Source organism: Triturus cristatus, chromosome 12 (assembly GCF_964204655.1).
Source record: "Triturus cristatus chromosome 12, aTriCri1.1, whole genome shotgun sequence".
In the NCBI taxonomy this organism is placed as follows: domain Eukaryota; kingdom Metazoa; phylum Chordata; class Amphibia; order Caudata; family Salamandridae; genus Triturus; species Triturus cristatus.
In genome coordinates this window covers 841,407,962-841,426,644 of record NC_140595.1, presented here as the reverse complement: position 1 = coordinate 841,426,644, position 18,683 = coordinate 841,407,962, and the positions used below count along the sequence as shown (strand labels likewise).

Below are 18,683 nucleotides of genomic sequence, written 5' to 3'. Positions count from 1 at the left end.
CAGCGCCAAGGGAAAACGCTGGCGGTCGAGAGTGAGCGGAGAGAGCGGGGTGCCTAAAATGGCGGCCGTGCATTCGTTGCGCGTGGTGCTGGGGGGGGCAAGATGGCGCAGATAATGTTCAGTTTGCGAGCTAAATTTCCACACCCCCGTAGATTCCACAACCTTGGAACTACCCTTCACAGCGGTCGAGTGGCATTGTCGGCCACTGCTTAGCACTGTGCCCTCCGTTGGAGCATACCGGGTCCGGTGTGCATGCGGAGGACAGTTAGACGAGCTGTGAATGGGTATCGTACTTTAACTGGTGATTCCAGTACCGGTATTCTTTGTTGTCTGTAGTTGTTTATCTGTTTATTAAATCATCCTTAAACTTCCATTTCTCTGGTCCGTTGTCTGTTTGTCCCAACCCCGAGAAAGCCAGGACGTTACAGCACCACATCCTTGGGCAGTGCTAGCGTAACTCGACGAGTCCCACCAATGATCAGCCACTGTGCCTTCCAGAAGCTGCCTACAGGTGAAACGAGAGCCTGGCGCCAGCCAGCGGTGGACCCATGTGCTACAGACCTGAGGTATCATTGGCTGTCCTTGTGATCAGCCGTGATTTGGACCCAAATCTAGTTCAACAGCCAAGACCTGAACCCTCCTGAAAGACCCATTTCATGGCTCTCGAACATGAATCTGGAAAGGGGGAACTTAGCAATGAAGCCGCTCATGCGTGGGTGCAAGTGACATGTTGCGACTGCCGCCACTGCGCTCACCAAGATGCACCAGGTATGACGTGTCTTGAGCCCGATTCATGAGACACCGTCGAATTCATGACCACCAAAGACAACCCCTCACCACACATTATATTTATGTTCTAAAGAGAATACCGCAGAGATCCAGCGTCTACTGTCGGCCACAAGATACCGACCAACTGAAGGTGAACATGTGCAGGCTCGTCCACACTACGCTGATCTCAGGAGGGATTATCATTATTACAAGGGTTTCATTGAGGCCGATGAATACAAGTCTAACCCTTGCGGCTCACTGCCTAATGCCATGTCTACGCAAGTACCCAATATCTTACTCAGCTCTTTCATGCCTGCACTGGTCTGGTCTGCGCCCAGCACAGCTATAGAACAAGAACCGCAACAGAAGTACGCAAAGGAACGCAGTCTTAGATAGAAAACTGCCAAGCCTGGACTGAAGCCAGCACCGTCGCTTGCTTCATCCTACCTGTTCAGGAGCTTCAAGAAAAAGATCTCTCAACAGGGCACCTGTCGCCAATATGGACCTCGAGGCATGCAGTCAGAACGACACGACACTGATCACCAACAAGGAACTCGCTGCACACATGCAGAGTGCAGGTTCATGAACGTGTGGTGGTGTTAATGCACCATTCTGCACCTGGGACAGCAGGTCGCTGGAAAAGCAAATTCAAAGCAGCGAGACCCGCCATGTCCGTGTCAGACCAGATCCTGGAGATGGTTGCCATTTCTGACCTGCTCATCCTTTGGTGCAAAGTGAGTCCAAATTCACCATCTCCCAACCCTGTGTCAGGGTTTTCACAGTATCACACCTCAGTTTAGTACTCACCTTGTCCTCTGCAAAAAAGTACAGGAAATTGAATAGTACATGGTAAATGTGTACGCTTCTCCCCCAAAAAGAGTTGTGCAGCTTTCCACAAACGAATACCTACAAAGGACAGCCGGAAACACAGACACCGTAAACAAAACTCTTGAGTGTAGATCTGAGGGCGGACTCATTTACTCCTTTTTAACTCTTTCTTTTTAAGAGGAAAAAGAAGGAGATGGGGTAAGGCATGCAGTTTAAAGACAGCAGACTGCTTTAGAGGCCCCCAATGCACTGCAGAGTCAGGTAATGTCTGTTGATTCAGAACCTAGGTTAGAAAAGGATCACACTCAACATTTCCGCGACAGTTTGCAGGAAGAACCGTGGAGGCGGAAGGTGGTAGATAATATCATGAGTGTACCCAGGATGGTGATCTAGCATTACGGATAGTAACTTTTCCTTTTCCATAATGGAATCTTCATTCCATTCCATAGCCCGCGCTAGAACACATCAGCGAGCTTGAAATTAAAAGAATTGGGTGCTACACAAATAAACAGTTTTACTTTCTTGCAAAAGTAGAGAACTACTTATTGAGAAAAGGGGCTAGAAGCAAAATATAGACAAGCTACCAAATATGTAATGGGAAAAGTAGAACAGACCTCATTTTAAAAACATTTGAAGAAATGTGTGTTCGACACACAATCCATTGAGTGAAGCCGACGGTCTCCTGAAAGTTACTGGATTAATGTGATGTTCTGTTATATCGATTTGTATAGCTCTCTGTTCACCCAGGAGGGCATCCAGGCGCTTGAGCAGGTGTGTAGCTGTGAGGTCCCTAAGGTGCTTATAAGAAGAGACAAGTGGCTTTTTGTGGAACTCAAGAAGTGAGGAGGAGGCTCTGATGTGTTGAGGGGGGTCGTTCCATGTCTTGGGAGCGATGTAGTACAATGAGCGACCTCCAGCTTTGCTTGTGTGGATGTGTGGAATGAGTGAGAGTGAGGCACGGTGTAGGTGTCTGCTGAGTTGGTGAAAGTGTTGAGGTATTCTGGTCCTGTGTTATGTAGGACTTTGTATGTATGTCTGAGAAGTTTGAATTGGCTGCGCTTGTGAATGGGGAGCCGGTGAAGCTTCGGGAGGTGCGGTGTGATGTGGGTGCAGCGTGGGTGGTCGAGAAGGAGTCTTGCAGCGTGTTCTGGATGGTCTGGAGTCTGTGTAGGAGGAGTTTGGAGATTCTGGCATACAGAGTGCTGCCCTAGTGCAGCCTGCTGGTGTTGAATTGCTTCTCTAAAAACCAACCTCTTGGACCACCGGTAGCAGATCTGGTGGTGGCCGATGCACTGGAGACCTTGAATCCTGTGTCCACCCGACCGTTTCAAGATGGCGCCTTCCCTGCAACAGCAAAAGGGTTTGAGTTACATTCCATCTGTATCACAGCAAAGTCAGACCCGCCCCCTCCAAAGTACAGCCAAGAGCGACTATGGTGAAACACTAAAGCTCTAAGATTTCAAATGAAACTGCATTTGTGATCAAATAAAACGAAGGAAGACTGGCGTCCATCCAGGTAGAGTCGATAAGGACAGGCGGAGGCATGATGATCTATCCAACAGTACCGAGGACATTATTTCAATTCACTGAGCTTGTCCCTCCACACGGATCTGCCGGTGGGAGAGGGTGTGCAAGAGGGACCTCAGAAATGCACTCTGTGCTGGTTTGTCGACGATCATCTGATCATTTGGAAGAGGCCCCCGACAACTAGGAGACCGCGTTAGAAAGCGGTTCTACCTGCTGTTCCGCAGCGTGATGAGCATCTCAAGACCCTCCTTTCAAAGCACATGTACAGAAATGAGGCTGAGAAAAGTAGATTTAAAAACGTAAGAGGGAAATTAGTGGACCAATTCCAAAGTGACAGAGTTTAGTGTGGTGAGGAGCCCATTTCAAAGAAGCAGAGGTGAGGGAAGTGGGGTCTAAACCCACCCAAGCAGTTGTGCACAGCAGCAGCGTAAACATTTCACTGGATCCCACTTTGCAGGACCCTAGAAGAGGAGGTCTGGGTTTCTCCACTTGGAGGCTTTGAGAGCCTCTCCTCTGGTACAATAGTGTTGGGGAGAAGACAAGCGACAACTTACAAGCCCTTGGATCCCAAGTCTGAGATGAACGAGAGCTGGCTGACGTCCAGGAACTCCGTCTGGAAGAGAAGAGAAGGGAAGCGTGAGAACTGACCGGTCTAAGAGCACGCTGCTCAAGGGGATGGAGGTGGGCACCAGGGGAATGCCGTCCCCTCGCCGACCATCAACCGGGGCATAACAGACACGCTTTTAAAGGTAACATGGTGGCTGGTTACTGGGGTGGGCTGCTCAGGTTGGGCTCTGTGGTGGGATTGGTTGAATGGCCACTCGATAGGGGAGAGAGCGGGTCCGCTATGTTCTTCAAGGCGCTATTTGATGTCTGTTCTGCTTATAGCACTCGTGTCTGAATGGTTTATAGTAGACGAACCCAAGGGCCACCTGTCCTTACTTCAAGGCGTTCTAGCTCGGACTACCAGCAAAAACAAAAAAACAATCGTTTAACCCTTCCCTATTCACCTGCTCCTATATATGTGTCAAATAAAGGCAAAGCAGATACAATATCAACAAATATTTCACAAAAACCTGGTTCTCTGTCTGAAAATACTTCCAAATGCTTTGATGTCTGATGAACTCTTCTACTCAGTAAGGAACACCAGCCACAAACTGGCTCTAACCACGAACCCCCAGAGTTACATGCTTTATGGGGCACCCCCACTGTTACGTTTGATGGGGGAACCCCAGTGTTAAATGTAAGGTTAGGCACCCCCAGTGTTACACGTTTGGCAGGGGCACCCCCAGTGTTACATGTTTGATGGGGGCACCCCCAGTGTTACATGTTTGACGGGAGCACCCCAAGTGCTACATGTTTGATGGGGGCACCCCCAGTATTACATGCTTTATGGGGCACCCCCATTGGCACGTCTTATGGGGCACCTCCACTGTTACGTTTGATGGGGGAACCCCAGTGTTAAATACTTGACTTGGCACCCCAGTGTTACATGTTTTATGGGGCACCCCCAGTGTCACATGTTTGACAGAGGCACCCCAGTGTTACATGTTTGATGGGGCACCCCAATGTTACATGTATGATGGGGCACCCCCAGTGTTCAATGTTTGATGGGGCACCCCAGTGTTACAAGTGTGATGGGGCGCCCCCAGTGTTGTTTGGGGAGAGCTGGAGAGCTGTACACAGCTACAAAGTCCTGCAGAGCCCATGAAAGAGCAGTGCTGGACCCGTTACTTCTGACCAGTAAACACAAGCATGTGCAATGCAACAGGTCTCGCGTTTGCGAGAGTTTGAGCAATTGATATTGCAAATGACCCTGCCTTTTATTTTATGTGTTATTGAAAACCTGCAAGTGGTGCGTAAACAAGCACTTTGTACTTTGCAGGTTTTCTTAACACATACATAAAAGGCATTGTCATTTACAATGCCATATTGCATTGTAAATGCTTTATGCAGTGTTTATTCTATAAACAATCGCTTTTGTGCCTTCCTTATTAAGCCTTTTTCTGTCATTCTCTCCTTTTCCACCGTTCCTCCCTGAACCACCCTTCCTGCATTACTTATACACTGTAAACGGCATTGTGCGTAAAATGAAGCATATCTATGCAGCTATCCAGACGCTTCTTGGCCTTTGGATCTTTCAGAGAAACAACAGGCTGCACCTAGTGAATAAATAATTCACGGTCCTGGAAAGCACTTTTGAGTGTGACATCACAAATATTGTCGTGGATAATGGTTCTCATGACTGGCTAGGCTGAGTTAATTAACTTACACAGACTAAAAACTTCAATTGGGAAGTGAAGGAGGACATTGAAGTCTAAGAGAGAAAGGTGTGGGCACTGAGATTAAAAGCACAGAGGGTGGAGACATTAAAACCAAGAGTGAGGGCAGGGGGTGGCACCTGCATCCAAGCACAGGGGTGGCACCTTCCAATATAGCTGTACATTTCATTTATTGTTACCTGCCAGAGCTTTTTTTTTACTGTTTAAGTGGTGAGATGTTGGCCGGTGACCCCACCGGCATCACGCACATTCGTTGCAGCACGCTCTCAACACGCTGAGCTAACCTTGTAGCGCCTTGAGCAGCTGAACGCTTCTTAAAATGTAATCTTGAGTGAATTTGCAACTTGTATATATGTTACTCTAACCACTAGTATCTGGAGTAGACATATGTACTTACTACCATTCTTATGGGACGTTAGAGTTTATCTGTTTGTATCTTTCATGTTATTCATGTCCTCTGAAGTCCTTATGTAATGCAACGTGTTCTATTGTAAAGCGCTCTGACACTTTCGGGTAAAGTTCGCGCTATATAAAAGCATATTAATGAACTCCGTCGCTCTCAGTGGGCTTAAAACGTGCTTCCTCTAAACTTTGAGTTATCAGTTGAAATGTATGTTTTACCTTGTCTTAAAACACCCGAGGGATGTTACCTCTTAAGTGAAAGCGCTTCAGCGCCTCGTCAGGGGCATCGAAGCGCCTCTTCATAAAATGGTTCATTTTCTAAGTTCTAGCCCTGGTCAGCGCACTTTGACCCAAACAAAGCGTCCTGTTGTAAAACGTAGGAAGACCCTGCCCAAGTCCAACTCGCAAAGGGTGCTCAAACATTATAGGGGTCATTTTAAGACAGATGTATTATTAGTGTTTTTTGCCTGAAATGTCACTGCCTGGTTTCACCTATCGCTTTACTGGTGCCCACCTCTTTCTTAGCGCCTAAACACTGCCTGGTTAGATAAACAGCACTAGGAATATCTGTGGCTTTCTGGAGTCTCAGGGCCACTCTTTAATTTGGGTGGGGGGGGGGGGGGGAGGGGAGGAAGGAAGCCAGTCAGGGGAGGGGTGGCCACATTCTCTTCCATTGCGCCGTAGCACCGGAAGCTGGCATTAGCAGTGCATCTGGTTTCGTAGCGCTTGGTAGGTTTACTGCCTAGAAATGCACACGGTCATGTTCTCTTGGTACTAATGATTTAATGAAAATCCCACAGGGCATTGAGTTTCCGGCGCTGCTGGTTACCAGACAGATCTCCGCAGGGGTTGCTCAGAGCACCAAGTTAATCATCGCCCAGACCGGACTTCTGATGCGGGTCCACGGACCGGCTGCCGACCGCGGCCCCGGCATGGGGTCACTACAGCGGTCGGCGCCCTAGTGCTTTACCCAACTCAACAGTCTGTGTGTGTGTTATTTGGGTATGCATTTTGGGGGAGGGGGGACAGAGGGGGTGCCCCTGGCGGTACTAGGGGCTCTGCTCCACACTCGGAACCAGGGCCAAGAATGTGATCCGTAGATGCCGCACGGCGCATGGGCAATACACTGTGTGCTCCTGTGGTTGTGTGCACACGAGGGCCTTTTTAAAGCAGGGGGGAGTCTTGCTTGGGTTCCGAGTAGTGTGCTAATCGCCGTACAGCGCTTCAACGCCTCATCAGGCATAGTAAGCGCTATGTACATGTAATTGCAATTACACGGTGTTTATTTAGGAATAGCCCCCCCGCCCCAATCCCTAGATTATTGTCACATTATTGTCCAGTTAATGGTTCTGTCCTAAAGATACGGGCTTCGGGCTGTGGCCTTTATTCCTTCTGCTTCGTTGAGTCTGTGCTCCATGGACTGGTCAGACCTCTTGCTGTGTCCAGCAACTGCGGGGTGGAGGGGGAGGGGGCAGCAGCGACGCAGTGTCATTTTAAGGACCGCGGGGACCCAAGTAAGACATGGTTTGGGGCGCCATAGGGAACTTATTAGAATCTGATCACCCATTTATGCTATTTCAAGCTCCATGATGGCACACAAAACTAAAGTATAGGTTTAACTGGTCACACAAAAAGAGTTGAAATGTGTCTTGCTTCGCCCCTCAAACATTCTTAAAACAACCATAAAAGAGCTCACAGGGTGGCGCGCAGTTCTCCCCCCGAAGTGAGATGTCAGCCCGGCCATCAGTGAGGCAGGGAAGAGGCGCAAGAGGCAGTTCCAACAAGTATTACTTGCTGCTTATTTATCTTATGCAACTAACAACCATTGACAAAGGCAATAGTCGTGACTTGTAGGTATGATGTCACTTGTCTGGATGCAAGGACATAAACAGGCAGCTGGGTTGAGCCGTGGGAGGAGTTTCCACGTTTTGGGGCCGCCCCCCCATTACGGAGTTGGGAAGATGGTGGGCGGGTTCTTGGCGGGGCGGACTTTGCTCTCGGGCGGGCATAAGCAGCGTGTTCTTGGGGACGGGCTGACACGTCTCTCCGGGATTGGCCTCCTCCTCCTTAACCCATATACCCTGAGCAGGCCGCGGCCCTGCTTTCCAGCACGCTCAGCTTTTCCGAGCGGCAGTGGAGCCCGGCCGAAGTGAGTACAGACCCCTGGGAAAATCAAGGGCTTCAGGTTTCCTCTCCGAAGGTCTTGGGTGGGGGGATAGCAGGACTCCTCGGATAGAAAGAAGCAAAGGTCACTCCTCCCCTCAGCGAAAAGACTGACGGGAAAGGGTCTGATCTCCCCTCCGTTGGAGCACAAGTGTGGGGGGGGGGGTCGTACGGAATTCTTTATAGTTAACACAGGTTGGGGTGGGTATAGTAATGACAGTGAAAGCCCCTGACATCCGCGTCTGTGATCAGGGTGTCATGAGAAGAAAGACTCCATATGTGTCTCCCAAAGATGTGTATGTGGCGCTGTATGAATATGTAAACCTAGGGAAGTAGGGGAGTGAGTTGAAAGGAAGGAATATGCTACTTACCAGAATACATGTGTTCTTGGCATGTAGAGCTGCAGATCTACACACTTGTGCATAGATCGCCATCTGGTGTTGGGCCCGGATGTTTGCAGTTGTTTTTCCTTTTGGAAAGTCTTTGGAAGTCATGAGGTCGGTGACTCCTCCTTTGGATCGTATTGCGCATGGGCTTCGGCTCCATCCTCAGATTGTTTTTCGCCAGCAGGGAAAGATGGGGCGTAGTAATAACAGTGAAGAAACCCATGTGTGTGTATCTAAATAAGATAAGACTGGAACAGATACAGGTAGCCGGGGAGGCGGGTGGGCGTGTGTAGATCTGCAGCTCTACATGCCAAGAACAGATGCATACTGGTAAGTAGCATATTCCGTTCGAGGCATATGAGCTGTAGATTACACACTTGTGCATAGATTATATAGCAGTACCCACCCTTAGCGGCGACCACCCGTATCTGTTGCAGTGGTTTGAAATAATGTTTTGAGTACAGCCTGGCCCACACTAGCTTGTTGCTTAGTTTGCACATCTACACAATAGTGTTTAGTGAAAGTGTGCAGTGTTGACCATGTAGCTGCTTTGCAGATATCATCTAATGGGATGTTCCCTAGAAAAGCCATTAAAAGCCCCTATTTTACGTGTAGAATGGGCTTTAGGGGGAACGGATAGCGTTTGTTTTGCTTTGTGGGAGCAAATCTGAATGCATTTGACAATCTACCTAGCTATCCCGGACTTGGAGATGGGGTTGCCCTTGTGTGGTGGAGAGAAAGAGACAAACAGTTGTTTGGTCTTACGGAAAGGTTGTGTTCTCTCGCTGTAGTAGAGTAAGGCTCGTTTGACATCTAGTGTGTGGAGAGCTCTTTCTGCAACGGTCTGTGGTTGCGAGAAGAATACTGGTAGTTCTACAGATTGGTTTAGGTGAAAGGGAGAAATGACTTTAGGGAATTTTGGGTTGGTATGGAGAACAACTTTGTTATGGTGCATTTGTAGAAAAGGTTCTTGAATGGTAAGTGCTTGTATCTCACTGACCCTTCTGAGGGAAGTGATGGCTACGAGAAAAGCGGTTTTCCACGTTAAACATTGGAGTTCACATTTGTGCAGTGGTTCGAAGGGAGGCCCCATTAGTCTGGTGAGAACGATATTTAGGTTCCACACAGGTGAGGGTGGCACTCTGGGGGGAATTATTCTTTTAAGGCCTTCCATGAAGGCTTTAATGGCAGGTACTCTAAAGAGTGATAGATGTTGCCTGTTTTGTAGATAAGCTGCTATGGCCGCAAGGTGCAGTCTAATAGACGTATAGGCTAGATTGCACCTTTGTAGGTGGAGTAAGTAGCCTATGATGTGTTGAATGGACACGTCTAGTGGATTGATTGTGTTGTTGTGGCAATAGACAACAAAACGTTTCCACATGGCGGCGTAGCACGCTCTAGTGGTAGGTCTTCTAGCTTCTCTGATGACATTCATACAGTCAGGGGGAAGATTTAGGTACCAGAATTCTAGGATTTCAGGAGCCAGATCGCAAGGTTGAGCTGCGCTGGGTACGGGTGTTTGATCTCTCCATGGTTCTGGGTTAAGAGGCGTGGAGAGAGGTGCAGCTTTTGGTGCGGTACTACAGATAGTTCCAGCAGTGTGGTATACCACGGTTGTCTGGCCCACGCTGGAGCTACTAGGATTAGTGTAAGGGAGTGTTGCTGTAGTTTGCGCACCACTAGTGGAATGAGTGGGAGAGACGGAAAAGCGTACGCAAATCTGCCTGACCAGTTCATCCATATCGCTTTTCCTTTGGACAATGGGTGTGGATATCTGGCGGCGAAGCTTGAGCATTTGGTGTTTTCGTGGGTGGCGAAGAGGTCTATCTGTGGATGCCCCCACATCTGAAAGTATGGGTGCAGAACTTGTGGGTGGAGTTCCCACTCGTGGATTTGTTGTGTTTGTCTGCTGAGTAGATCGGCCATAGTGTTTTGGACTCCTGGAACATGCTGAGCTAGGAGAAAGATTTTGTGGGGTATGGCCTATCTCCATATGCTCTGTGCTAGCTGAGAGAGCTGTGGAGAGTGTGTGCCGCCTTGTTTTTTAATATAGTACATGGCTGTCATGTTGTCTGTTCGGATTAGGATTGCCTTGCCTGAAATCTGTGTTTGAAAAGATTTTAGGGCTAAGAAGATCGCTAGTAAATCCAGATGGTTGATATGGAGTAGTTTTGGTTGAGGTGTCCATGTGCCCTGCACGGTGAGATGTAATAGATGAGCTCCCCAGCCGGAGAGCGATGCGTCTGTTGTTAGTACTATCTGGGGAACCGGGTCGAGGAACGGTTGACCTCTGGAGAGGTTTGTGGTGGTCCACCACTGCAGAGAGCGATGGGTGCGACCGTCTACCAACACCAGATCTGTTACTTGACCTTGGGCCTGGTTCCATTGGCGCGCTAAGCACTCTTGGAGCGGACGCATCTGGAGTCTTGCGTGAGGCACTATCAAAATGCAAGAGGCCATCATCCCTATTAGTTGCATAAACACTCGAGCTGGAAGGGAGTGTTGTGCGATGAATTTTGCGCGTAGAGCCTGAATGTTTGTAATCCTGGCAGGATTGGGGTAGGCTAGCGCTTTTGAGGTGTCTATGGTAGCACCGAGGTATTGTTTTATGTGGGATGGTTGTAGATGGGACTTTACGTGGTTTACTGTGAAGCCCAGTTGGTGAAGTAGCAGGATAGTGGCATGCGTGTGTTGTACACACTGGCTGTATGAACTGGCTTTTATTAGCCAGTCGTCTAGGTATGGGAAGACATGGATGTGTTGTCTCCTGAGGTGTGCTGCCACTACTGCTAGGCACTTGGTGAACACTCGTGGTGCTGTTGTAACTCCGAACGGGAGTACTTTGAATTGGTAGTGTTGGCCGTCCACTACAAATCTGAGCAACTCCTGTGAGCGTCGTGCACTGGAATGTGGAAATAAGCGTCTTTTAGGTCTAAGGTGGTCAGGAAGTCATTTTGGGAAAGCAGTGGAAGTACCTGCTGAAGCGTTACCATGTGAAAATGGTCTGAGTGTATGTTTTTGTTTAGGGGCCTGAGGTCTAGGATGGGCCGTAGAGTGTCGTCCCTTTTTGGTATGAGAAAATCTAGGGAGTAGACCCTCATATTTCGTTGGTTGGTAGGAACGTGTTCTATCGCCCTTTTCTGTAGGAGGGAGATTACCTCCTGCTTTAGTAGTGTTAGATGTTCTTGTGACATTGGGCGTTGTCTGGGTGGAATGTTTGGGGGGGGTAGATATTAGTTCTAGGCAGTAGCCTGACTGAATTATTTGTGTTACCCATTTGTCTGAGGTGATGGTAGCCCAGACAGGGAGGAAATTTTGGAGTCTGCCCCCGACCGGAGTGGGATGGTCTGGGGGAAGTGAAGGGAAGTCATTGGGTAGGTGCAGTGGCAGAGCGGGCGGTGTTTGTCTTGCCTCTGCCTTTGTTATTGTTGCCCCTGTAGCCGCCTCTTTGGCATCCCCTTGTAAAGGTGGACTGGGTAGGGGCCTTATATGAAGTGGAAGCGGTGTCTGAGGAGTCGCCTCTGGATGTGCTCCGAAAGGAAGCGCGGCGAAAGGAGCGCCTGGGAGGGTGTGATTGTAAAGCTCCCATGGATTTTGCCGTGTCAGTGTCCTTTTTCATCTTTTCTAGGGCCTCATCCACTTTTGGGCCAAACAGATGTTCCTGGTCAAAGGGATGGTTGAGGATGGAGGCTTGAACCTCCGGTTTAAAACTTGATATCCTTAGCCAGGCATGGCGACGGAGGAGGACACTATTATTGATAGCCCTGGAGGCTGTGTCTGCTGCATCTAGGGCACAACGTATGGAGGTATTAGTAGTGGTTTTGCCCTCCTGAATTAGCTCGTTGGCCCTAGGTTTGTATTTATCAGGGAGATGTTTCATTATGGCTTCTAATTCGTGAGCATAGGCAATATGGAGGTAGTCCTATGTGTGGTGTCAAACGTATCGAGGAGGAAATCGTCCTCCACGGGGTCGGTATGGAGATCTACCCCGTGATAGTGTGCCGCCCTTTGTATTAGATGATTGAACCCCAGTGAGTCTTCTGGTGGGGAAGGTCTGGAAGGGTAGAGATCATCCTGTGGGACGTTAGGGATGTCAGGGATATTGTAATCGTCCCATGGGTCTGGGGAGCCTGTGGGAGTGGGGTTCCCTGTAGGTAAATCCTGTGGAACGTCTCCTATGTCATCATATGGGTCCCCCTGATCATCATCATCCGGAGACGGTGTTGGGGAATGATGAAGTGGGGGCGGAGACTGTGGAGGAGGGGAAGGTGGAGGGGAAGGTGGAGGGGACGGTGGAGGTGGGGAAGGTACTCGGAAAGGAGAGGTAGCAGAGTCCTTCCTCTTTGGAGGTGGAGGCGGAGCAGGTTTTTCCAGCTGTCTCTTTTTGATGGAGAGCATCAAATGTCCGGTTTTAGGATCCTTGGTTAGTGTTTTTTGTAATGGATCCGGTGTAAAGAGTTCTGGTGAGGTTGGTTGGTCCATCGGCGCCGAAGGCGTCGGGCCGTTGGTTTTTTGGCTTTATCCGCGCTGGTTCGTTGTTTGGAACTATGCTTGGAAAAGTCTGATTGTTTGGTCGGCGCCAAGATGGATTTCGGCTTCGAAGTGTCGGTGGCCTTGTGTGCTTTTGTCGGTGCCGAAGAAGGTGTCGGTACCGAGGAGCTGGAGCTGGTTCTCGACACCGAGTGTTTCGGTGCGGGGCTCGGTGTCGAAGCGGAGGCCATTTTCTTTTTCGGTGTCGAAGAGTGTTTATCGGCACCGACGGTGGGCTGGCCCGAGCCCGAGCCGCCGGAAGGCTTAATCGGCTTCTTTACCGGGCCCGAAGGTGCGGTGTGGGAAGCAGTGTCTTTGGTCTTGCTTAGGCTCGAAGGCGTAACCGAAGCCTTTTTCGGTGCTGGTGAGGGTGTGGGAGGGGATAGATTAGTACTCACGACCCTCTGTGCCAGAGTGATGTCCTTCACATCTGAATCGTCGGCTTCGGAGGCGCTGACTAGTCCCTTGTCGGTGTGGTGTTCTTCTGGAGCGTCGACGCCTTCCCCGAAGAGGTCGTCCGGAATCGCCGTCGACGAGTGTGCCATGGTTCTTCTGGCCCTTCGGTCTCTAATGGTTTTCTTGGACCGGAAGGACTTACACGCCGGACAATCTCGAGCCTCGTGTTCAGGGGAGAGGCAGAGATTACATACTTCGTGGAGATCGGTGTGGGAGAATTTGGACCCGCATCGAGGGAACTTCTTGAAGGGAGTCCTTTCCATTAGCCAGGACCGGAGCTTGGGTAGGCCCGAAGGCCGTCGTCGACGACCGGAATTGAAGGTTCTTGCCGATGAGAGCCGCGTCGAGTGGGGAGATCGTGATCGAAAACAATACCGCGAGTTGGGGTGAGGATTGCGCGTCGATCGTCGAACTGGAAGCTGTTCGGAACCGGAGCGCGAAGATCACATCCGAGCCCGATGGCGGAAAAAAACAATCTGAGGATGGAGCCGAAGCCCATGCGCAATACGATCCAAAGGAGTCACCGACCTCGTGACTTCCAAAGACTTTCCAAGAGGAAATACAACTGCAAACATCCGGGCCCAACACCAGATGGCGATCTATGCACAAGTGTGTAATCTGCAGCTCATATGCCTCGAACTTATTGTTTCGTCAAGTGGGGAGATTTGGAACACTGACATGTTCACCCAACAAGTTAACCGCCGCCCGTGCAGGGATGGGACAGCAGGCCACGAAGGCTGCCACATCCCCGGAGTCTCTTAGTTGAAGAAGCTTGAGTGTGGGGTGTAATGGTTCGTAACTCTAGCCCCACCGCTGCCTCCTTACTCGGATGGTTGTATCTTCGCCTCTAAAGACAGAGTGCTTAATGCTTGTTAAATACAGATACAAAGCTTAATGTAAAACAAGCTGTCTCCGTGGAGCCGACGGGGAAATGGAAAGTGAAAGTGCATGAGGCTGCGGAGGACGGAAGGGGGACAGGAGATGTGCACACCGTGTGGCTGTACGTGCGCATACACAGGCTCCAATCTGCCAAAAGCCCTGCGCGTGCCCATCTCCTTTCCCACTTCCGAGGCAAGTCAGCAACAATAGATCTCGCTGGCGACAGCGCTTTCGCGCTGCGTTTGCCAGGCGAGACCTAATAAAAAGGCCCTTTCTGAATGTGGTTCAAGCCCAGCACTTTCTTCTTACATTTATCAAACAGTTCTCTCCAGTTGGCACGTTTCACCCATTAAAAGCACCCAAAGGGGTTTTCAAAGGCAGTGAAGAAATTCTGTGAACATTTACAACAACATTGTTTTTTTGTTCAAAGAGTAAGTAAGAGTTTTCTCCAAAGCGCACCCAACATCTTTGAGGGCATACCTGGTAACATCTTTTGAGTGCATACCTGGTAACATCTTTTGAGTGCATACCTGGTAACATCTTTGAGTGCATACCTGGTAACATCTTTTGAGTGCATACCTGGTAACATCTTTTGAGTGCATACCTGGTAACATCTTTGAGTGCATACCTGGTAACATCTTTTGAGTGCATACCTGGTAACATCTTTTGAGTGCATACCTGGTAACATCTTTTGAGTGCATACCTGGTAACATCTTTTGAGTGCATACCTGGTAACATCTTTTGAGTGCATACCTGGTAACATCCTTTGAGTGCATACCTGGTAACATCTTTGAGTGCATACCTGGTAACATCCTTTGAGTGCATACCTGGTAACATCTTTGAGTGCATGCCTGGGAGCGTTCCGACTGGTTGATGTGCTGATGGATGCACTGTTGAAGGCTGCCGAATCTTCATGAACTGGGGGTGTTAGACACAAGTAGGTGGGCTGAGCCGGGACAGTAGGGGATCTCGCCCTGGGCACATGGGAGGGGGACACATGGGTGGGGAGGTGTAAACAAGGACTAGGGCTCGCCACCAAAGGGTCTCCTCCTAGGGCCCATCCTATGGCATGAGAGAAGACGACACCTGTCAGCCATGTCTAGTGCCTGGGCGGGCACCTCGTGACACACTGGAGGGGAGATGAAACCAAGGGCCAGGGCTCGCCACTGCAGGGTCTCCGATTGGGGCCCATCCTATGGCATGAGAGAAGAGGCCTGTGAGTCATTGGGCCCATCCTATGGCATGAGAGAAGAGGCCTGTGAGTCATGGGACCTATTACACGGCATGAGAGAATAGGCCTGTGAGTCATGGGACCTATTACATGGCATGGGAGAAGAGGCCTGTCAGTCATGGGGCCCATCCTATGACATGGGAGAAGAGGCCTGTCAGTCATGGGGCCCATCCTATGACATGGGAGAAGAGGCCTGTCAGTCATGGGGCCCATCCTATGACATGGGAGAAGAGGCATGTCAGTCTTGGGGCCCATCCTATGGCATGGGAGAAGAGGCCTGTCAGTCATGGGGCCCATCCTATGGCATGGGAGAAGAGGCCTGTCAGTCATGGGGCCCATCCTATGACATGGTAGAAGAGGCATGTCAGTCATGGGGCCTATCCTATGGCATGGGAGAAGAGGCCTGTCAGCCATGGAGCCCATCCTATGGCATGAGAGAAGAGGCCTGTCAGTCATGGGGCCCATCCTATGGCATGAGAGAAGAGGCCTGTCAGCCATGGGGCCCATCCTATGACATGGGAGAAGAGGCCTGTCAGTCATGGGGCCCATCCTATGACATGGGAGAAGAGGCCTGTCAGTCATGGGGCCCATCCTATGGCATGGGAGAAGAGGCCTGTCAGTCATGGGGCCCATCCTATGGCATGGGAGAAGAGGCCTGTCAGTCATGGGGCCCATCCTATGACACGGGAGAAGAGGCCTGTCAGTCATGGGGCCTATCCTATGACATGGGAGAAGGCACCTGTCAGCCATGTCTAGTGCCTGGGCGGGCACCTTGTGACACACTGGAGGGGGAGGTGAAACCAAGGGCCAGGGCTCGCCACTGCAGGGTTTCCTTATGGGTGTGGTGATTCAGCTCCAGGTACCTATGGCAGCGTTGTCTGCATGCGCTTACATGCCTACTGCCGTCGAAATGACTGACACTCACACAGTGGTAAGCTGTTTCAGAGATGGACCCCGAGCAGTCCACTCCCTTTCATTAGCTCCCCTCTGGCCACACCTGGCCAGAGGATTTTTTTTTTCTTTTTCAGAGTTTCATATAGCGCAAACTAGACCAGAGACATCGGGTAGCAGAGCGCTTTACATGAGCACCAGTTTCGTTACAGAGGAGCAGATTAATTTTTGTTAGGCACGGGGTGTGATTTGCCCAGAATCACAGGATGTTGAGCATCGTTGCGGAGACTCGAACCTGGTTCCCCAGGTCCGAAGTCGAACACTCTAGCTGTAAGGCTACGTCATGTCTATATCCAGTGTTTGTCGAGAGAGCAGGCCCACCCTTCCCAACTTGGTTTTAAAGATGTAAGATCATTTCACTAAACACACAAAGTCTCGGAGTCGTTGGCTAGGTTCAGGATTGGGCCGGAAGTTGTGTCGATGGGACTGGCTGCGGATCACAGGAGAGAGGCTCAGCAGGTGTATCATTTTGACGGTCTTCCTTGGGACTCACTGGGTCTTGACCAATTGGGGTGCGCCCGCCGGTGCTACCTTCTTCATAATCTGGCCAGCCGCCATTGTCTTTGTTGTTGTACGAGTCGGGGGATGGGATCGATGTTGCCACTTTCTTGAACCATGATACATTCCTCGCTACTATCTCTTGCCCTTTCCTGGCTGTCACCATGGTCCCATCACTTATGACGGTCAAGATCCCGGGCTCGCATGGTCTTCTAAATTTCCCCCCAGGTCTGTGATCTTTGATGACAACTGAATCTCCAGGCAGAAGATCTGGACTTTACTCGCCGATGTCGACTGGCTTGAGTGTTGTGCCATTCGTGGCAAGCTTGGGTTTGGTGAGCATCATGAGGCAGGGTGCCCACCGTGGGCATGTGGTGATGAAGTCCTGCCGTGACCCATCGAACATCAGGGCCCACGGGGCTTGTTGAGTCGTGCAGTGGGGAGTGCTCCGATATTCTCTAAGGAATAATTGTAGGTGGCGTTCTGGGTCAGCTTGTTCGGCAGTGGTAATATAAAGAGTTTTTTTCAGCGAGTGCATGAACCTTTTGACTTGACCATTCTCTTGTGGCCATTGGGGGTGACATATCCCCTCCTGTCTGAGAAAATCTGCAAATTCTGCACCATGGAAGGGTGGTCCGATGTCACTTTTGATCTGCGTTGGTAGGCCAAAGATTGCAAACACTCTCTTAAGGATGGAGGCCACATCGATGAATGCTGGGTAGTCAATTACTTCTACCACAGGGTATTTAGAGTAGGTATCTACCTGGACGAGGGTGACCTTTCCGTTTGGAAAATACACGAAATCCAGGCTTAGTTTGGACATTGGCTCGGTGCACAGTTCCTCATTAACCACTGGTGCTGGCCTTTCTGGCGCACCCGTCACTTGACATGCCAGATATTCACGCACGGGCTTTTCAGCCATTTCTTCTAGCCCAGAGAACCACACCTTTTCCCGAATTCTTGACTTCTTTGGACCCTTGATGTCCCTCTTGCGCTAGCTGCGTGACATGTCGTCTCAGAGCTTTCGGGATGACGATGAGAGACACCCATAGTAGGATTCCATCCTGGATGGTACTGAATTAATCTCGTACTCTCCACAACTTCGTCAGACTCTCCTTGTATTCGTGCATCTAATTGTTGGCATCCCAGAGGAAGTCTTTCCATGTGCCACTCTACCGCGTTGCGTACTCGGACAATGACAGGGTTCGCTTTGGCTGCTTCCTTAATGTCTTCCAGACTGAACGCTCGAGGGCAGGCAGTACTCGAAATCATACTGATGTAATCTTCTACTCCATCAACACCGTTGTGACCCTCTGAGGATGTAGGGTAGAAAGATAGGAAGTCTGCAGGATTTTTTGATCCAGGTTGATAGACTACTTCCATCTGGTAATGTTGTAACTGGAAGGCCCACCTCTCAATCTGCGGGGGCAGGCGAGGAGCTGACCCTCGAAAAAGCGGGACCAGGCGCTGGTGATCAGTGATAACCTTGAAGGGTTGGTCGGTCAGGTACAGGTGGAAATGTCTGCAGGCCCACTTGATCGCCAGGGTCTCTCTCTCTATTTGTGCGTAGCGTGCTTCGGTTGATGTTAACCTTTTTCTCGTGAATCCTGCGCCTCCCTGGTTCTTGTTCTTGAGCGAGCACCACCCCTAGCCCATCTGGGCTGGGGTCAACCAACAGTTAAGTGTGTTTATCCAGGTTGAAATATACGAGTGTAGTGTTATCGAAGAGGGCCTCTTCCTCGCTAAGGCTCCGGGTCCACCTTGCGTCTGTCTTTGTGAGGC

General features: G+C 50.2%; 1 protein-coding gene across 6 annotated transcripts in view; it reads right to left on the bottom strand.

The window, feature by feature from the left end:
• PLD2 (phospholipase D2) overlaps positions 1–18,683 on the bottom strand; it is a 495,902-nt gene that overhangs the window by 208,051 nt on the left and 269,168 nt on the right. For all 6 annotated transcript variants that reach the window (XM_085638423.1, XM_085638422.1, XM_085638426.1 and 3 more), the window contains 2 exons: positions 3,678–3,736; positions 2,848–2,940 (listed from right to left, as the gene is read on the bottom strand). In XM_085638423.1, the coding sequence (XP_085494549.1) occupies positions 2,848–2,940; positions 3,678–3,736 (152 nt within the window). The remainder of the gene's footprint in view (positions 1–2,847; positions 2,941–3,677; positions 3,737–18,683) is intronic.